The 19874-nt window shown below is 38.4% G+C and overlaps 1 protein-coding gene across 1 annotated transcript in view; it reads left to right on the top strand.

The window, feature by feature from the left end:
* Positions 1-19874, top strand: part of TPK1 (thiamin pyrophosphokinase 1) — a 254642-nt gene that overhangs the window by 114963 nt on the left and 119805 nt on the right. The window contains exon 4 of the mRNA XM_017734592.1: positions 12059-12154. Coding sequence (XP_017590081.1) covers positions 12059-12154 — 96 coding nt within the window. The remainder of the gene's footprint in view (positions 1-12058; positions 12155-19874) is intronic.

Raw genomic sequence — 19874 nt, 5'->3', positions numbered from 1 at the left:
GAGGAAAGGGAAGGGTGAAGGCAAGTGAAGAAAACACCATAAAGACACCAAAGTCAGTGAAGAAGGAAGAGCTGAAACCCTGAGAGAGGAGAAAGAGGAGATGCTTCAAGCCTAGAAGCTGAAATTCTGTTGTAAAGCTATGGTGGACTATGATGCATCAGAGTATCCATTGTAGTATCATAAAAGCATGGGGGGGTGGAGCGTTCAACCTGCAATTGTGAGCAAAAGTACTTGTGCTGAAATAAGCAAATGTTGAAGTAGCTATGATTTGATGAGAAGCTTGAACAGAGAAAAATTAAAGTGATGAGGACCCTTGCCCCCAGGGAAGGAGAAGACCTCTGTTCCTAGAGATGAAGATGCTTCCAGAGATGGGTGAAGAGAACCTTTGCTTCTGAACAGCTCGTCCTTAAAATGGTACCCCAGTAGCTCAAGATTGGACCCTCAAAAACAGTTGTGGGGAAAGCTGTAAGTTAAGGGAAGAGACTTTTACATACGAGCAGAGAACCAACCCGGGCAGCTGTCTTGCTGTGACATTGAAGCCATGAGAGAATTGTTTCTTGTGGAGATGCCTCCACAGCATGGGCAAGAGAGACTCCTCTCCCTAAGTGAACTGAAAAAGATTATTATAGAGGTGGTAAACTGACTGAAAATCTCAAGGGTTGTCTTTCTACATTGTCAGTGGGAGAAGGGAGAAAGGTGGGGGGAGGAGAAGTGTTCTGAAGGTTTGGTCTAATTTTTTTTCTTTCTTTAAGGTCTGTTAATAAACTTTATATTCTTTTAAGTTTTGTGCCTGCTTTGCTTTCTCCTAATTTTTATCTCACAGAAGGAAAATAAGTAAGTAATGGATATTTTGAACCACACCACTACAAAGCTTTTTTTAGGTCTCTGATGGAAATGCACAAGCAGGTCTTGATATTTTTTTGCTTTTCTTTCTAACAGCAGTAGTTTAAAATAGAGTATGGGTAGAACAAAGGAAAGCAGAGTAGGAGAAGCTCCCAGATCCCTAGAGATGTGATTATGTGTTAGAGTAGTGTGTTAGGGAAATTTTATACTGTGCCTTACTGTCTTGAGTACTGGTATCAGTGAGTGTTGGTCAGGTTCACTCAGCAATCATGTTAGCCTGTGTAGCTGATGAGAAGGTCAAAGCACAGCCGGGTGTTCTGGAGCCTTATGTTTTGTCTAGGCAGTAGTCAAGGAAATGTCTTGCATCGTTGTATATTCCAGGTAGTCTGTTAGGCCAGTCTGCCCCTGTGTATGCACCCAGCTCCTTTTGGCACTTGCATTTCTGTTCTAGCACAATATGACGCTCAGCCTTTTTTCCACATTCAGTTCCTGCAAACTAATTCAACAAAATTTGCACAGATGGCTGTGGCTTGCATTTTGTGTTATGAATATGCCCTGACAGTTCGATTGCCCTTTGTCGACAGAAGATGCAGGAGGCCAAATCCTGTTCTCAGTCATGTAGGGGAAGATCATGGGATCTGATTTTTCATACAGTTTCAGTTCAGTGTAATTCACTTTAGGAATATCCTAAAGCATTAATAAACATCAGTGGGACCCCTGTTTTCTGGAGATGAACATTCTGTTGTTCTCTGAATTATCCCTTTAATGAATAGCCTGTCCAGTGGACTGTGATCAATGCTCACAGGATGGTTAGTGGAGTGGGTTCTGAACAGACACCTGTTGGAACAAGAAGTTGACTATATAGTGCCTTTGTAATGCTTGTACCTATTATGCTGTGTTAGCTTGCTTTTGCCAGGGATCACAGCTATCTGTAAGAAGAGCCAGAAGTGACACTTAACAAATCACTGTTGCTATATAAAGCAAAGGAATATCCCACTAGGAGAGACCTAGGGTATACCAATGCAAGATCTTGTGCTGCAAAGCTCTGTATTACTTGCAGAGTAATTGCAGTTAGTTGGATGTATGTTATTTATTTTATTTGATGTCATATTTGTTACCTGTTAAAAGCTTGAAGCATGTCAAGTGTTATGGAAGTATTTTCAGTACAGTAAGCTTGGATTTTCTGATTTCTAGTTGAATAGTCCCCTGAGCAGTTGTTTATATTTCATGTGGAAAAGAGAGACGGGGGAAAAGCATATACAGCCCAGTTTCAAGGTATTCTCTGTTTTTAAACCTGCAACCTTTGCTTATTGAAAAGCAGGCCTTGAAGATAAAACTGGTGTCCAACTGAACAAGTAATCAAGTGCTCTCAGATCTAAGGATTGAACGTTTGTTCAGCAATTTCACTTTTCAATTGAGATTTGAAATCCTCCACAAATAAAAAATGCAGCTACTGCGTGAATATGATGTGTGACCTAATATTACTCAAGAATCGACCTCAGTTGTGTGGAAATATAGCAAATAGCCTGAATTTCACTTGGAAATGTGTTCATATTCAGTGGAACACTTGCTAGTGATGAAGTCAGAACTGCTCTGCTGGGCAGTGCTTTAATTTCCCAAGCTTTTCCCTATGTCTGTCAAAATGTCAGCATGTCAATTATTTCTGTTCATTGCTCCCAGATAATTTGGTGATCTTTGATGGAAAAGGATTGTAAAGCTGAGCGGTGATTGTTGCTGCTGCTGTTGTTATTATAATTATTATTGTTATTTATTTTCATTGCTGTTAGCCTTGCAACATCATTTGTTAAAATACTGAACAATTTAATTTTATTTTGAGTTGTGAAACCTGTTTTCACTAGTCTACATTAAGACTGGGCATTTTCAAAACCTATGCAGCCTTTCTAATTCTTGGAGCCATAAAATTCTCTTCAGTACAGAAGATATAGCTAAATGAATGGCAGTGTGCCTTTGAGTTTGGCACTCTTTGCAACATTATTATTTCTAATGTGAAGGTGTTGAGGTATGGCTAGGAACTTTCCTCCAATTAGTTCCCAAAAACAACATCTGTTTTATGTGTTCATTTTCTGCCTGTAGTTAACATGGAGTATGTATGGATAACAACAAATATTTGCTTCATTCTGCCTTACTGTTTCTGGTATCCTGTAAATATGTAAGCAGGATGTAGACCGGGTGTAGCAGTGTGGGGAGATACCCAGTTTTCAGCAATGTAAAGCTCCTGCCTCTCTCAGGCACCAGCACATACTCGAAGTGTTACATGATCTGCCTGTCCTAGATGATCTGCCTGGAGAAAGCAAGAGAGATCTCTGTAAGTTTAAATTATCCATTCCCTTCATTGGGAAGGAGAAATATGACTGGAAAGGAAAACTGGAGGAAGAGAGCACAGGCATATCATTTAAAATGTGGAACACAGAAGCTAACCTGCATTGTGCTGAGGGTTTGTATAGTCTGGCATTCTCCTTTTGATCCATATTAAATGATCCTGAAACAATGGGGCATTATAGACAGTGAATAAACTCTCCCCACAGAAAGTTTCTTCTATTCCTCGTGACATACAGCTCTTACACTGAGGCTGAGAGGTTTTAGAAACTGTCAGACAGAACAATAAGAAGGTAAAAAAAGAGTATTATCTAGTCACATACCTGCCAAGTTAGAACTTAAGACACAAATTAAAGGCAGGCAGCAGTTCATAAGAAAACTAACAAGCAGTGGGAAGTAATCAGTGTCTTACCTGAAGAATCAGTCTTGAGACTAATTTTGCTATTTTCATTAACATCCCAATACCAAAAAGCAAAAAAGACCTACTGAAATTGTATTGATAACACAGTTTTTGGAGTTTTATCCACAATAAGAGGATATTTCTCCTTTCAATTTGCTGTCTTCAGGTAATCAAAATCTTCAAATCCCTTTGTACTCATCTTGTGCTTGTAGACAGAGTTGTGTAAAAATAACCTTAGCACACGTTTGGAGCTGGTCTCAATAAAATCTGTCCAGTAATCAATATTTAAAATGCAGCTCTACTCTCACAATCCAAATTCTTTTCAGAGCAATTACATATCTCTGAAACTAAGGACATACTGGGAAATACTAGCTAAGGAAGAAAAATTCTGTTGCATAAAATCTGTCCAAATGCAAGAGAGGACTAGGTGTACTAGTCATATATATTTAAATAAGATTAATGATTAGAAATGCCTTGCAGGGAATTTTATGCCATCCAAGTTAACATCTCTGGCTATTTTCTGTGCATTTTTCACAGTCACAGTGCTCTTGGGTTCCTTGGCTGCTGGCAAAGGAACATGTTAAGATAGTGTTTAGGATGCCTAAAATTTGTCAGCCCAGATCTTCGAAAAAAACCCAGTACAAGCCTTTCTGTGTTGTCCTTGTTTTTCTTACCTTGAGATGTTCTTGAGAATTGGCAATTAGTCTGGAAACTGAAGTCGATTCAAATACAGTGTCTGCTTGTTAACTTTAGTTCTTCGGAGTGTCTGTCATCCTATGTGATAAAAAGCAAGAGTTGTTAACCTGAAGCCTTTTTAATTAAAAAAAAAAAAGAAAAACACACAACAAACAAAACCCCACCACCACAACAACAAGAAAATCACAAAAGCCAAAATAAAAACCTGTTTGGTTACTGCAAATTAATTGGTGTGGGATATTTGAAATGTAGATGGCCTCTCTCATTCCCTTCCAGCTCAAATGGTTGAATTGCAAGGAATACTGCATGCTCTATTTCTTCAGCTTTGTGAGGCACAGATAGGATTTGTGGTTAAGGCAGCTTTTATCTTTCTTGCTTTATTTCAGAAGAGTGCTTGACTCTTACTTGCACCGATGTGAGTGCCAAAGATGATTTTAGTATGTGTTTAAGTGTAATTACTTCATTTTTGAAAATGATACAGTTCTTTGTCTGGGTTCAAAGTGCATGTAAGTCAGTAAAAAAGACTGGGGTCGACACAACTAGGTAGTGGCTCTTGCTGTCTACAGTCAGTCTCACATGCTTCCCTCCTGTTAGACCCTGGTGCAATTCCGCCACTCTGATTTCCCTTCCACGAGCTACCTCATATTTTTGTAGATAAATGCACACAGAGTGGCAATTCCTGTTTTCAAGTTATTTTCCAAGAAAAGCAAGGCACCGTAATCAGACCCATCACTAGATTCGGATCCAAAGGGCCTAAACATCTTGGTAGGCAAAAGCTTTTCACAATGCTGATTACATAGAGAGCCTGACCATCAATTAAAACTCCTCTCTCTGAACCTTTGTTTTTCAGACAAGGAAGGGCACATAAGGGAAATTTCAGAGAAGATCCAAAAATAGCAGGTGGCTGTCACTGCTGTACTATGCTGTTTTAATCATCAGATTGAAAAAATAACATGTTTGGGTTGCACAGGGATGTACAAAAGTAGGTCTACTGTTTAAATGCCAGAAATGGGTATGGAGAGATATGGGTTTAATATGAGACTGTAACTCCTGACAGACCTTTCTCACGCAACACTCTTACTTTTCTGCTTGGTTATTTAAAAGTTTAAAAATATGTTAGTGGCCTTCTGATAAAGGCATTGCAGTGATGTGTGTATTACTGCACTTTCTGACCTGTGAGTATTGGTTTGCTTTCATTTACCAAAGTTAATACATCAGAAGAATTTGCTCCAGTACAGATAAATACTAGGAGTTTTTCCAGCAAATGGAACATTAATTTGCTGTTTGGTTTTTGTTTGCTTGTAGGGTTTGTTGGTTTTTTGTTTTGTTTTTTTTTTTAAATTTGTAGCAGGGGAGCAGATTGCTTGCATTTGATTTTTTAGATTTAAAAACATTTGGATTTCGCTTTCTAGTATCTAATAGCTGGCCAAGAAGGTGTGCTGGCTCTCTTTGGTATTGGTCCAATACCAACTCAACAGACTCATATTTTGTTAATTTTAAGTAATTGCTATTTCATGTACAATAGACTTTTCTTTTGAAAGGGGGCAACCTAATTAATGCAGACGAACTCTTTCATTGCTATTATCTCAACATAAAATGTATGATTTAAAAAAAAATCCTCCACCAGAAGCCACATGCTGCCTCATTAAAAACAAAAACAGGAAACATTTTATTTACTGTGAAAAGATCATATCAAAATAGAAATAGGGAAAGGGAGGAGAGGTTGCAGCTGTTGCAGTCAGTTTCAACTCCAGAGCACTTTTTTGTTTGTTTGTTTGTTTTAAATGCTTGTCAAATTTGACAAGTTCATGTAGCTTCTGGGCTGTGGAACTGTGCATATGTTTACATATATTTACTGGTTTTGTTTCCTGCCACCAGATAGTACTTGCTTAATAAATCAAGTGTTGTTATATAAGACGAAAAGTGATGGTCAAGCTTGAACATTCTTGGTTTGCTTTTCAGTAATGGAGCTTTCACCCAAATGTAAATTTCAGTTATTTGGCTTTCAGAGCATATGCTTCAACATGATTAATAAATTATTTTAGTCAATCTGAATGGCGCCATCACTTAATGTGCAATTGGATGAGTGAAAACACCATTAACCCTAGAACTGAGGGCCAAGCAATCCATACAGTATTAGTTTTGTACTGATGCCAGACAGTCACCCAAATTTGAGTCCAAAAATTAAAAGAAAATTAATTTTACTTAATTAAGTATTTTGGCTATTTAAATATCAAAAATAATTTTCACCAATTGCACATGCTTGGTTTGTTCTCCACTTCAAAAGTGAAAAGACAATTTATACAATTAAACTGAGTTAAAGAGAAGCTGTTCAACACTTTTATTCAACAGTATTTGAAGTTCCCAAAAGAAGTCAGTGAACTTAACTGCTTTGCCTTCCTTACTTGCACCCTACTCCCCAAATGCAAAAGGCTTCAATTCACTAAAATCCTGCTGGTTGTAATTCATAGAGATAAGCCAGCCATGACATCATACTAAATCAATCACCAGCAACTTACCACCTGTAGGAAATCTGTGCAGCTCTTATGGCTGTAAGTAGCTCAAGTTGGAGGTTCTTGTTCTGTCTGTCTCTCTACAATCCTGTATATTTAAACATTTTCAGAAGCCTCCTGTGACATTCTAGCCTGCCTCATCTTTATCCCATGCTAGACTTGGTTTTGATTCTGGTAGAGGGTGTTTTGGATCAGCTGTGGAATACTGGGTCAACAGTAAAAATGACCATTTTCTGTGTTTCTGCCATCTCGGCAAACAAATTTTCCCCAACTGTTTTTTTTTTTTTTTTTTCTGATACTGATTGAATGCTCTGGCCTCACAAAACCACCTTCCTATTACAGACAAGGCAGTAGAACATAATGTCTGTCTGTTAAACTTGTAGGGTTATGCATCCACATGTATTATCTTCTTTGCTAGGCCTGGTCCAAGACCTGCAGTCCGTTTCTGTTCATCTTTCTGTACACAGAGCAGTACTTTGCTTCAATCCATGTATGCTTTTTCCTAGAGCTGTTTTTCAGTATCAATTGCCTTGAGTCCAATTCAGAATGTAAATGCTTGTCTGCTTCACATTTGCATATGAAAATGTTGGGGAGGTCAAAACTTTCATGTGGCTGCAGCTAGTGTATGAGGAATGTGAAGGTTAGAGTTATTCTCTGAGAGGGCAAAAGAGAAAGAGGATATCAGAGGGGCCAAACGAAATTCCCTGTGGCCAGAAATTTACATTAAAAGGAAGAGAGAACTGAGAACCCTCTGCCTCCTTGCTCTTAAATGACGTCTTCAGGCTCTCTGAGGTGGAAATACTGCATGCCAATATAGTACAAGTGAGGGAAATACATTTTAGGGAAGTCTAGAACACATGACATGTGAGAAAAGGCAGATGTAAACTGTCTTGTTCAAACCTCCAGAAGAAAAGGTGAGCAGCAGATCAAATCGCTGTCTTAAACTTCCTAATGGGAGGGCAGAGAGAAAACAGAAAGAGATTGTTCCTTGAGATAGGAAAAGAAGCAACAACCATGATTTGCAATACAAGAGATCCCAGTTTGACACTGGGAAAGAAAATTTCCCGAGAGTGGTCAAGCACTGGAAGAGGTTGCCCAGGGAAGTGGCATCTCCATTCTGAGAGATGTGACTCCCTTTCCAGCTAAACCTGGACTGGAAAGGGCCTTGACAAACCTGAGCAAAACTAACATACTCTTAGCAAGAGAATTGGACCAGCTGACTTTGAAAAGTCCTTCCCAAATGGAATAGTTCTGAGAATCTATAGCTCTTACTCTGTTGGTTAGTGAAATATTAGGATAAAGTGGGTACATTACTGTTTGTGCAGGTGAAGCCTATGGGAAGGAGAGTGTTTAGAGATAACATTTAATTTATATAGGTTTCTTAAAATTTATTAGTCTATGCTGTGATTTTGAGAGGCTCTACAGGCTGTCTCCTTTCTCCTCTTTTTTGCTTGGGAATGCATGCCATTAACACTATACATAAGCACATCTGTTTGAGATTGATAGCTCAAAATTGAGCTTCTCTGCTCAGGAATTGTTAAAGGACTGAACTGAATGTCACCAGTGCACCCACTGAGCACAGCCAGACACAGGCTTCAAAAGATAGTCTCAAATGGTTTGCCATAGGAAGACCTGGGAGACAGAGTACACATTAGGATATTTTATGTATTCTGTTCTAATTATGCTCTCATGCTCAGAAAGATTACAGAAAGAAAAAATATTACATTGTCTTAATAAAAGATTAAGAAGAACATGGGAGAATAGGCAACTACACACTGCTTTCTGCAAACACAGAACATGCTGTGATGTGTAACATTTCTAAAAATGGAAGAAATGCTGAGATGTTCAGATTGACATTTCAGTGCCTGTCTAAATTCAGTGTCTGTCTGAAATATAGGGTTCAATAATCTGATTACATGTGTCTGACACACTCCTCCTTCTTTAACAATGTGGCTCCCATAGCTGCTATAATAAGACAGAACAGCAAAAGCCTCATACTCTGTGCCTCATCCTATCATTCAGCAAAGCTATATCGTCATCAGATGCAATCTATTGTTTTCCTTCCTGCTGTGTGGTATTGATTTTTCGAACCTTTCCTAATGTTAAATTTGTTTGGCTTTTTAACTTTCTTACCAAAGGTTAATGTTACTAAGTTGAGCAGGTATCTATAAACTACAAGTGTTATTGCCTATCTTGCCATTGTTATACTGTCCTTTCATTAAACTCTGACTGCATTGGGTAGCTCTGTCTTGAAGATTTTTGTCATTCCAGAATAATGTGGTGAAGGTTGAAAAGAACTGCATTACAATTGTCATCCAATTCTGTGGCATAAAATATTGCACTTGATATGTCAGGAGCAACAGATTTATCTGAGGCTCTTATACCATCAGTGAACATGAATTGCACAGACATTAATTTCAGCAAGGCCGTAAAGAGGATGCAGGAAGATTCCGGTTTTGCTGCTTGTCCCCTCCCCCAGTTCAGTCTGACCATGCCAGTCTCTTTGACATTGTGGCAAAAGGAGCAGTACTAAAATCTCTGCCAATTCTACAGCTGGTTATCTGTTTGATGTGGAAAGAGAATGAGAAATCACAGTTTAATTTGAAGAAAGTGGTGGCTTTAATGGTAGTACTCTATCAGCATTTTTTGGTATGATGATCTACAGCAGTACTTGCGTAAAGCATTAAAGGTACAGGCAGTGATTAAACAGTTCCAGGCACTTATGAGCCCCAGTACCCTCTTTCTGTACTCAGAGGTACAGTAAGCTGCCTTTAATGAACTGTACGTTTGACATCCCATTCACATATTTACTTTGCATTCCAGTGATATGTGTTTGAGGCCTTTTATTGTGAATATGCACAGAAGACAGTAGCAGGGCTGAACATATGTTGTCTATGTGTGGTGCATCACAGCTTTCTTCTGGAGCTATGCTAAATGACCTTCAGTGCTCTCCAATCACCATGCTAATGTTATCTTGCCTTGGTAGTACCTTGCACTTCCTCTAGAATAATTTTTTGTCAAAGAATATCCTGAGAAGCTAGGCAAGAATTAAACTCAAATAAATGTTTCTAATAGTAGCATAAAATAATAAATTATAATGTTATCTTAACATAGATCATCATTAAAAAAATAAAAATAAAAACCCTGACACCTTGATCTTCCCTGTGTGGAAAGTAGAATTGCAGCCTACCTTCTGCTGACAAACCTGCTTGTTCAAGATCAGGCTTGTTAATGACTGCAGGAAGGAGTCTTTCAAAGTACTGAGGGAAAGTGGGGGTTAAATTTTCATTTATAAATTGGTACCTATAAACCACTTACTTCTGCCAATGCTGTGAAGCCAAGGAATGGCCCTGGCAAAAGATAAAAGGCTTGACTTCTCTACTGCTAATTTAAGAGCCAGCAACTGAGGTTGTGTCTTCTCCCATACTCAGCAGTAGCTGTCCCAACCACTGATTTAGTCTTCATCTGTCACGTTCTCAAGCTGCTCAGAGGCTGTCTGAGAAGACTGAGGAGGTCCTATCTGTTCACAGTTTCTCACAGCTTGGTCTCTCTTCCCACTATCAGTGCTGATATCAACACTGTCTGAGATCAGCACCCCATCCTTAGTGAATGAGACACCTTTGCATTTAGAGTGGCTTTGATAAACAAGTTCCCTTCAGTAGTTTTCAGATCTGACTGTAAGCTTTTCTGAGTGGGACTGAACAACCCTGTACCTTTCCTGGGCTCACTGGGTGTCTCTGACTGGTGTTGCCAAATTCACATGGTCATTACAGGCTCCAGATGGCCTGTGTCACTTCTCCTCCTGCCAATTTTACATTTCAGCCTTTCCTAGAGAAGAGTGGCTATATGGCAGCTCTTCAAAGAGTTTCGTGCTTAGCACTGAGTGCAGAACCCAACTACCTTTTCCCTCACCTCTTTGCGGGGGAAGCAGCATCACTTCTGCAGCAGAGATCTCTGATTACATGTGCTGTTGCAGCTACATGATCCTTCATCTTGGAAAGCCTATTATTACTACTTGAAAAAATATTTCAGGTCTCAGAAAGGCTGCTACTTTTGACCAGTTTTCTTTCAGAAGTTTTTGAGGTGAGAAGTATAATAGCAAAACATGTTATTATCTTCCCTCTTTTCTCTTCTGCTTCATCCAAATTCCCTACTGCCTGATGACTTTATTTGGTTTTATATGCATTCTGGCTGTGTGGGGAAGCATTTCAGTGGTAGTGTATGTCTTCCTATTGGAGGCTTGTTACTTTGTTGCATGCAATTCAGTATACTTCATGCCTTCACTAATCTTGGAAGTTTTGTCTACTGTACCTTTATTTTTACCACCAAGGTAAAGGCAACTTTAACATTTTTATGTTGGCTTTGTTGTTTGGGTTTTTTTTCTCATGTAGCAGAGTAATGTACTTTATATACAGAGGCACACATACAAAGATTCTGTATTCTGAATGCTTTTCTCTTATCAGTTGTTATTGTGTATAGCAGAAACATAAAATCTGTCAAGTAAGACAAAGCTAGGAGGCTTTTAAGGGGACCTTGAAGTGGTAGGAGAGGGAACTTCTAAATCTAATGTGTATGATTCTTATTTTAATTCACAATGCTGTATTGGGTATCTTTTATTCTTTCAACCTCTTTGAATAGTGACTTTATGCGGTAGATACACTTCACTTTTCCTTACTCAGCTTTTTATCGGAGGTTTAGGAATTGCTTTATCTCTCAGTTAAGAAATCTGAACTCCTCCTCTTCTCTAACGTGTTCTAAGCCATAATACCCCACTGAAAGGAAGTTGTTGTTGGATCACTTTAAATTAACTGCAGTACAGCTGCACTGTTTCTGGGATGCTTGAACACTTTTGGATGCTCACATTTATACAGGTTTGAATGTATGTAGCAGAGACATAGTAAGTGCAGCACCAGAGAGGACAGTCATTTTCCTGAAAGTTACTGATCACCCGGGGCTCACTACAGCAGAACTTGTCCATCCAGCAGAGCATTGTAAAACATGCTTATCCAAACTCACAAATGTACTCAATGGGCTTTGAATATATACTCCTGGACCTATCAAACAGCTGGTTCATAGTAACTAGTTCAGCTGGGACCTACAGTCTTTGGGCTCTGTAAGGGTCTTTTACTTAATTCTGCATCTCCATGCAGAGACTCTGAGTGGTTGTCTGCAGTTAATTTCACCAAAGACATCATTAGTTATCAAAATTAAAAATTTACTGACTTTTTTTTCTTTATTCTCTCTCTCTGTTTTGTTGCTTCTTCACTAGGGATGTGAGTTAATTGAGACCATGGATCAGGACCTCACAGATTTCACAAAGTGCCTTCAAATACTCCAGAAGAAGATAGAGAAGAAGGGCCTCCAGGTAAAGACAACACATTTTTTTTTCTCTGTTTCTTAGAAGTTACTCTTTTTCTCACTATATTTAGATTTATCTTTTAAGTTTGCACTGAAATGAAACTATTTTCAGTAGCCTTGACATTCTGCAGTTTTGCCATAATTTAGTGCACACCTTGTAAGCATTGATGCTTCTGCTAAAAGGAATTACAAAGTGTGTCGATGAACAAGTGTTGGCTTTCTTAGAAGGCAGCTTGTATTGATTTCTGTTAATGAACTACCCAAAGTGCAGAAGAGCTGTTGTGGCTGGTGTTCAAAGCAAGAATCCCACTTCAGCACCCAAATATATTTTCAAGTCTTGGCACACTAAGCCTTGATGTTCATCCCCTTTCTCTCCCTTTCCAAAGGTGAAATAGAGAGGGGAAATCTTATCCTACCAACATTTCAAATGGTAAGCAATACCTCCTTCTGCAAAATGTTCCCCTGGAAGCAAAGAGAGATTTTGTAGAGCAACCAGTGCACTAAACTTAAAAGAAGCCTTATGGAGTTGTCCATCTCATTTCATTGGAAAGACAAGGGAGGCAACATTCCCTCTCCCCTTCCACAGTTTCGTTTCGGAGGCCCACTTGTTTTGTCTCTTGAGATGCACAGTTAAAACTCCTTGGGAATTTCAAATGTAATGAGTCGGCAGCAGATGGCGCTCCTGGGATTGCTGCCCTCTCCTCCCGATGGAGCAGTCATTCCTAAGAGCTGACCTCTCTCTTCTTCTCTACGTGTATGGGTGAAGAGAGGGACCAGCTGCTGCATCCCTTACCCACAGTGAGGACAAGAGGCGTGTAAGAAAATCAAAACAACAGCACAACATGGAAAAAGATGTGTAAACTCCTCTTTTCCCATTTTCATTGTAGCAAGATAAGAAAGTTGCCTGCTTTCATGAGATCACTGTACTCCAACAAAGCAGCAAGGGGTAGAAATGCCAGTACCCTTCTCTCCTTCTTCACTTCTCACTCCAGGCTGATAAAAAAATTAACCAGTTTCTGCTTAACCTGTTTTAAAATTTCTTGTTCTTCTAAAGAAAATAAATGTCCACGGGACACTTTGCAGTGCTGTTGCACAATGCCCATCTGCAATTGCGTCTCAATACAATGCTGGTGTTCATCAGGGTACAGGATGCTTTCACCATACACTTCTCTTATCTGTCTGGCTGTGAGCCAGGAAACTCTTTATACAACAGTTTATTTTCTTTCCCCCTATAATTTATCATCACAAGAGCTCAGAGGGGTGTCTTTCCATCTAGGACAGTAATGATAGTGAGTGCCATTGGAGTAGATGAGCCACCTATGCCTAGGATTTGTTTTGAATATGGCAGGTAAGGTGCTCTCCTCTTAATAGAAATGCCCTTACAATTAAGAAGTACATAAATGTTTCCTGGATTCAGTTCATTATCCAATCCCAGCTATTGCTAGAGAGGGAGTTTTTTTAAGCTATTACAAGAGGCTTTATAATGAATAATCAATGTGTGGTTAAAATAAGAGCAATGGGAACATGACAGCTACAACAAGTGTGTTTCAACAATAAGTAGTCTATTTGTAAAAGTTTGACATCTGTGATCACTCTCACAGTAAAGCCGTGTTAAGTTGGTAAAGGATACCACATTGTAATTTTTGAGGATATTTTGTAAAGTACAAGCCTGAGTATAATTTCAGTCCTTGTGTAGCATTCATATCAATACACTAAACCGATGATTCCAGTTCAGTTATAATTTTATGCTGTTACATGTAAGAGATGTGCTTTAAATACAATCTGAGTTTTTCAGAGCTGCAAGAAGTAGCACAGATAAATTTTCTAGAACTAAGCACCATGTTCATTAAATCCTAGCTGCTTCTTGTTTGCTGTGCCTGTTCCATAAGACATAATAAGATGCTATCAGCTGATTCATGCACAGTAGATAAAGCATCATGCATTTCTACTTTTGGTCTTCTGCATTCTCTGATGTAAGAAATTTGAAGAAGTCATTGACTTCACTTAGGGGGATAATATGGAAAACTTAAGCAATTGTAAGACAAAACTATCACAACTCTATAACTTACCAGTTTGGTTTCTAATTTTCCCTTTGTTCAGAAGCATTGGATATAATTCTTTAGTAAGAGGTTCGGTGGTTCTTCAGAATGCCCTGATAAAGCACAGAATAGCTTGATGTCTGGTCCCCAAAAGACACAGAAATTCCGAGCGCTTGCAAAATACACTGTCCTTGGCTTATGGATACAACCTCTTGGCTCTTCTGAAATTTTAGCCTCTTTAAATACCTAAACTTGCAATTAATTAGGTTTCTTTATGGGTAACATTCTGCCATAAAAATGTCAAGGGGTAAGACAACAGACTCTTCCAGCCGTAGACCTAAAATCTTTGAGGAGAATTCAAATTTTTTCAGAGAAGAAAGCTGCCATTGAATTCTATGGTCACCTGAGAGGTACATACAGCTGAGAAGAGGAGGTCCAGGGTCTGAAAACCAAAAGTGGATAAAGAAGGGGTTCTTCATCTGCATTTGTGTTTTTTGACCTGAAGGACAAACTTGCATGTCACAAAGTAGAGTTCTTTTTCTTCTGTAAAATATCATAAAAGCTTTCCTTTTAACTGAGAGTATTAACGAGGTGGAATATGTCTTCCTGGTGCCAGAGAAAATAGGTATGTCTCCAGCTTTGATTTTTCCCTAATCTATCTAAAGCACTTGTCAAAGAGGAATAAGACAAAGAGACACTACAAGTTTGTTTTCCCATGATTTATAGTTGAAGTTACGAAACAAGGAGAGTACCTCTTTAGTATCTTTAAAAAATTGATGCCACAGTCATGCTGTGTTTGCTGCTATTTCTGGGTAGCAATACGTTAAGATGGGAAGTTAATTGCGTTCAATGTATACCATGGATCCGCAATCCTGCAAGGTATTTGTCTGGATGAAATTCAAGTGTGAGTTGCTGAGGTATTTAAAACAGGTGTCCCTCCATTGGTCCGAGAATAAGTTATCATTTATCTGCTATACTGAATGGAGAAAATTTCTGCTCTGATTTATCAGTCACCTCTGTGGAAGTTCTATGTCAAGGAGGTTTTTGAGCTCACATGAACATATGGGGGCAATATTTTGTTCCAAAGGGATTAAGTTTGTGTAATTTACATTGCATGTCTCTGCGCCTTTATCCTCCTTCTTTTCTTTCTTCCTGCTCTTCCAAATAGCTTTTGAACAAATAACTTTTGAACAGAGGAATAACATATTGAAAGATAATCATGTCAAACAGCTTTCTTGGAGGTCAGCTGAGTGAGAATGCAGGTGAGGTAGACAGTGCCCCTACTTAGAAAGAAGGATGCAAAAAAAGTTAGCTTAGATTTTACTGGTAGTTAGTTTGAGAAGAACCTTAGAAATGTCTTTACCTCAAGGAAATATGCAGCTAGAGTTGATGGTCAGCTGAGACACAAATCTGGGAGAAAAAACACCTTGTTTGTTCTTGAACTCCTTGTTCAATATAAAGAGCAGTAATTCTGTCTTCTAGAATAATGAGCCAAATTCATGACTGCTTTTTCCTTATTTCTCAAATAAATACTCTTAGAATAGTTTCTGAGTCCTCAGGGTAATTAATTTCTGATTTACGTTGCATATTTCAGTTGCATAGCCTAGTCATGCAGAAAGCAGCATTGTGGTCATTTTGTGAGATCTAAGTCACCTAATTATATGCATTTGTATTTACATACTGCAGTGAATTTTAGAAGAAGCAGTACCCTTTGTATGTGCAAGCTAGAATCAGTCTTAATCTTTCCTCTCCACAGCCCTAATTAATTTGTGAATTGCATTCTATTGGATGGGTGCAGCAGCGAAGTACCACCAAGAGAATCTGACTCCTGAAGTTTCTTTCCAACCTAAAGGCTGTTAGATATTTCTCTTTCTCTTTCTGCATGTCTGTGAGTATGCAAGCACACACATGCAAGTATGTATATAAATGCACACCTTTTCTGGCAGTGTTCCTTCCTGGCCCTAATTGGTGCTTTTTAAATGTCTTAATAACTCTGTCTTTATTGCTGCTGTGTGTGTCTTTGACATTGTTTATGGTCTATTAGTTGTGCACATTTTGCTTTACTGCTTTAATCACTATTTTATTCATTCTGTAGTTATGTGAGTACTTTCCTTTCTTCATTACAAGACCTTCAAATAAACTTACTTCTGTCTGGTACTACTTTCTGTTCTTAATTTTCTCTCATCTTAACATAAGCTATTTCAAGAAACCAGTGGAACTGACAAAATGATAGTCGAGCTTACAATATCTTTTATTCAGGGATCAACAGATCCTGCATTAGAAGTGCATGCTGTTATCTTTGATTTGCAGATTGGAAAGCAGAAGTACAGAAGCAATTTGTCCACAGTCTCCCAGCATACTAGTGGTATAGCTGGGAATGATCCTCCAATTCCCAATATTCATCAAATGCTCTTTCAATAACAGCATCTCTGGTCTCACTCACAGACAGTTTGTAGCAGCTTATGCCAGTGAGAACTGAAAGTGTATTTATCAATTTTGCAGCTCCAAGAAGAATACTCATAATATAAAGGTAGATTTAAGCCATTATCTTTATCTCAGAGTTACAAACTCTGCTTTCCTTAACTGTTTCATCTAAAATACCATTTAGTCTTAAAACTAAGCTCTGGGACTTTTCATTTAGCTTTATTATCTTTTCTGCTTTAAAAAAAGTTAAAGCAGCTCATTTGGTTATATGGGCTGAAGATATAAAAAATGAGTTTTATTGAAACTTACATGCCTTTTAGTGGTTTAATGTTAGTGTGTTTAAATTGATAAAAGCACCAGTGTCAATATGAAAAAGAGAAAATATCCAAACCAACTCTTCTTAAAAACCCTTGGCAATAAAGGGATACTCTACTAACATTTCCATTTTAAAATTACACTTTAGAGGTTCAATCAGTCAGCAGTCTAGCATATTAATTGTTTTAAGGGAATGCAAGCATTCTTCCCTTTGTACTTTTAAAAAAGTGTCAAATCAGTCTGCTTTCTTTTCTGTTGAGCAAGACTAAACAACTTAGTGAAGTCCTGTGTTTATAAAGTGCCAAAGACAGTGAAATGGTGTTCATATATCACCTTCAGCTGTGCAGTGTTCAAACAGCTTACTAAGCCCTCTCTGGTTTGTCTTTATATGAGGGAAAAGGTCCTGAAGGAAAACCAAAAGTACCATAAAACAAAAATCAGAAGATACTTTAAAAGAGAGTAACTTTTTGCATAAAGACCAGTCCCACAAAGAAAGGGTATAATTATTGCAAATACTGGGCTCTATTTGGCTTAGTTTTGATTTTGTCTGTCAGTTGAGGTTATTCCTGATGATGTGACTTCTTTAAGCAGTAAATACATTGGTTTTGCTTCCTGTTACTAAATCATAAATTTTTTGCTCGTGTTGGTAATTTCAGGATGGAACACTACTTTTTTCATTTCTGAAGACTTTTGGGTATCCAGAACAGTAGTGGGAATGGCTCTTAAAGCAAAGCCTAGGAATGAAGATAATCTATTACCAGGATTTGAGAACAGGGAAGTTACTAAATACCCAAATAGCGGGGAGAGGCAGACTGGAAAATCCCAAATCTGACATGGGGCTGAAATGTGAAGCTTTTATAAGAATCACAGAATGATTTGGGTTAGAAGGGACCTTAAGGATGGTTTAGTTCCAGCATCACAGCCACAGGCAGGGACACCCTCCACTAGACCAGACTGCTCAGGGCCCCTTCCAGCCTGGCCTGGAACACTTCCAAGGATGGGACATCCATAATTTCTCCCTGGAACCACTTCCAGTGCCTCACCACTGGACCTGAATGACTTTAAGGACATTGAAGCTTGTGGATTTATCTCTAAATCCTATATAGAAGGCAGGGCTGAGAATAAACCTGTTCAGTTTTGGTGGCACTACTCAGTTTTTCTTCTTAACGTTTCACAGAAGGAGGATAAAAAATGCAAATGAGATATATTTTAGGGGAAGTTAAATATGTGTAATGAAAAGGTTCTTATACTGTCAAGTGCTGCATCAAAAGATTTTCATGAGTTATTAATAGTAATCTTCTTCATAAACCTTTCCTGTCCAAAAGAAACAAATGGATCTTAAATGTTTCCTGTTAATTCCCACTTCTAAAATGTAGAATTTCATACTACTTTTCAACAGGAGTAAATCCCTCCTATAGGGTGTTCAGACATATCCTTGAGGACTCTGAGGTCCAAGTCTTACCTTCAAGGAATGCAGTATCTAATCCATATTTCCTACTGCTGAATTATTTTAATGCTTCCCATTGTAAAGGTATGACAAAATGCATTTCTTGTAGTACTGGATATCAGAACTTGCCAGTTCCCAAAGAGAAACCCTAATTTCATGTAAGGTGTCTACCTGTTCCAGTACAGGTGTAAGCATCAAGAGACACTGTATCTCTGCGTTCGAATAATTTTATGCAATGTGGGTGTCTGCAACAACACAGTGCATCAAATATCAAGAAATTTTCTTATGTAATCCTTGTATGCTCTTTTATTGGATTGTATTGGATCTATGAAGACAATTTTTTAAAGATACAAACAGGGCAGAGATTCTGGAGAACACATCGATTTCAGTTTGTTTGTTTAAAAAGGTTAAATCCCATACTGAGCTTTGGGGAGAGGAAGAACAAGGGGGAAAATGCTGTTTGTAGGCAGTTCAAGGGATTTGAGAGATCAAGGATATGCTCATTAACAGGACTGCAGAAGCTAATAAGGAAGCCAGCAACTGTTCTCTCCACTTAGTCAAAGGCTAAATATATTTGGAACAGAAAGCGTGAGGTTACTACAGGTGATGTACTGTTCCCTTTGTAACCACTGATTTTGCTCTGTTTGTAACTGTGTCATAGGAGATGTGATTCTCCTCCCCCTCTCAGCCCCTTCTGCTTTGCAGGAGCACAGCTTCCCTGAGAGCAGCTATTGCTGATGTAACTGCCTCCACGCTGGGAAAGTGGTCAGGCTACAAGGACATATCATTACCCTCAAGACTGTCATACTTGCATTGACAGAGTCTTGGAGGTGGATATTGTAGTGGGAAATTTTGAGCAGTAATATCTTTTGACATCAGGAATTTTTTTGCAGTTCAAGGACTGAGAGCTCAGTTTGTTGCCTGAGATTTTCATAAATAACTTGGGTTTGGGGTTTTTTGGGTTTTTTTTCCTTGACACATGATTACCGTGGTGTTTTGAAATTTCCCGTAAGTTACAACTGGTTTTATTACATTCTGTTTAGTTAATGGAATGTAAGTTTATTGTTAAGCATATTAAGAAATTTGTGCTAGTATGATAAATTTTAACTGCAGATTATAATAGAGCATTTGTTACATCTCAAATATGGTTTCTTTCCACTAAATTGAGATGCCTGTCAAGAATGACACGTTTTTAGCTATTGTAGAGATAGTTTTATAAAAACTTCTAGCAGTTTTCTACATTCCTGAGTGTAAGAAACACTGGCTTTAGAGAGCACACTTTCATAATTTCATGAACTGCAGTGATCTGGTCCTTAAAGCAGAGGGTGAATCAATCAACAAATTAACTTCTCCTGTGGCTTCTTTTTTTATCCCATTCAAAGAAACTTATTTAACCTAAGTAGTGCATGGTTTTGGATTGTTTAGGGTTTTTTGCCCTGACATATTCACTCTTTTTGTAATATTGTATGGCCTTTGAATAGTCAAAAGAAACAGTGAAATCG

This window comes from Corvus brachyrhynchos, unplaced genomic scaffold (assembly GCF_000691975.1).
Source record: "Corvus brachyrhynchos isolate BGI_N302 unplaced genomic scaffold, ASM69197v1 scaffold94, whole genome shotgun sequence".
NCBI lineage: Eukaryota > Metazoa > Chordata > Aves > Passeriformes > Corvidae > Corvus > Corvus brachyrhynchos.
The sequence above is the reverse complement of the archived record's forward strand: the minus strand, read 5'-3'. Positions and strand labels throughout refer to the sequence as shown.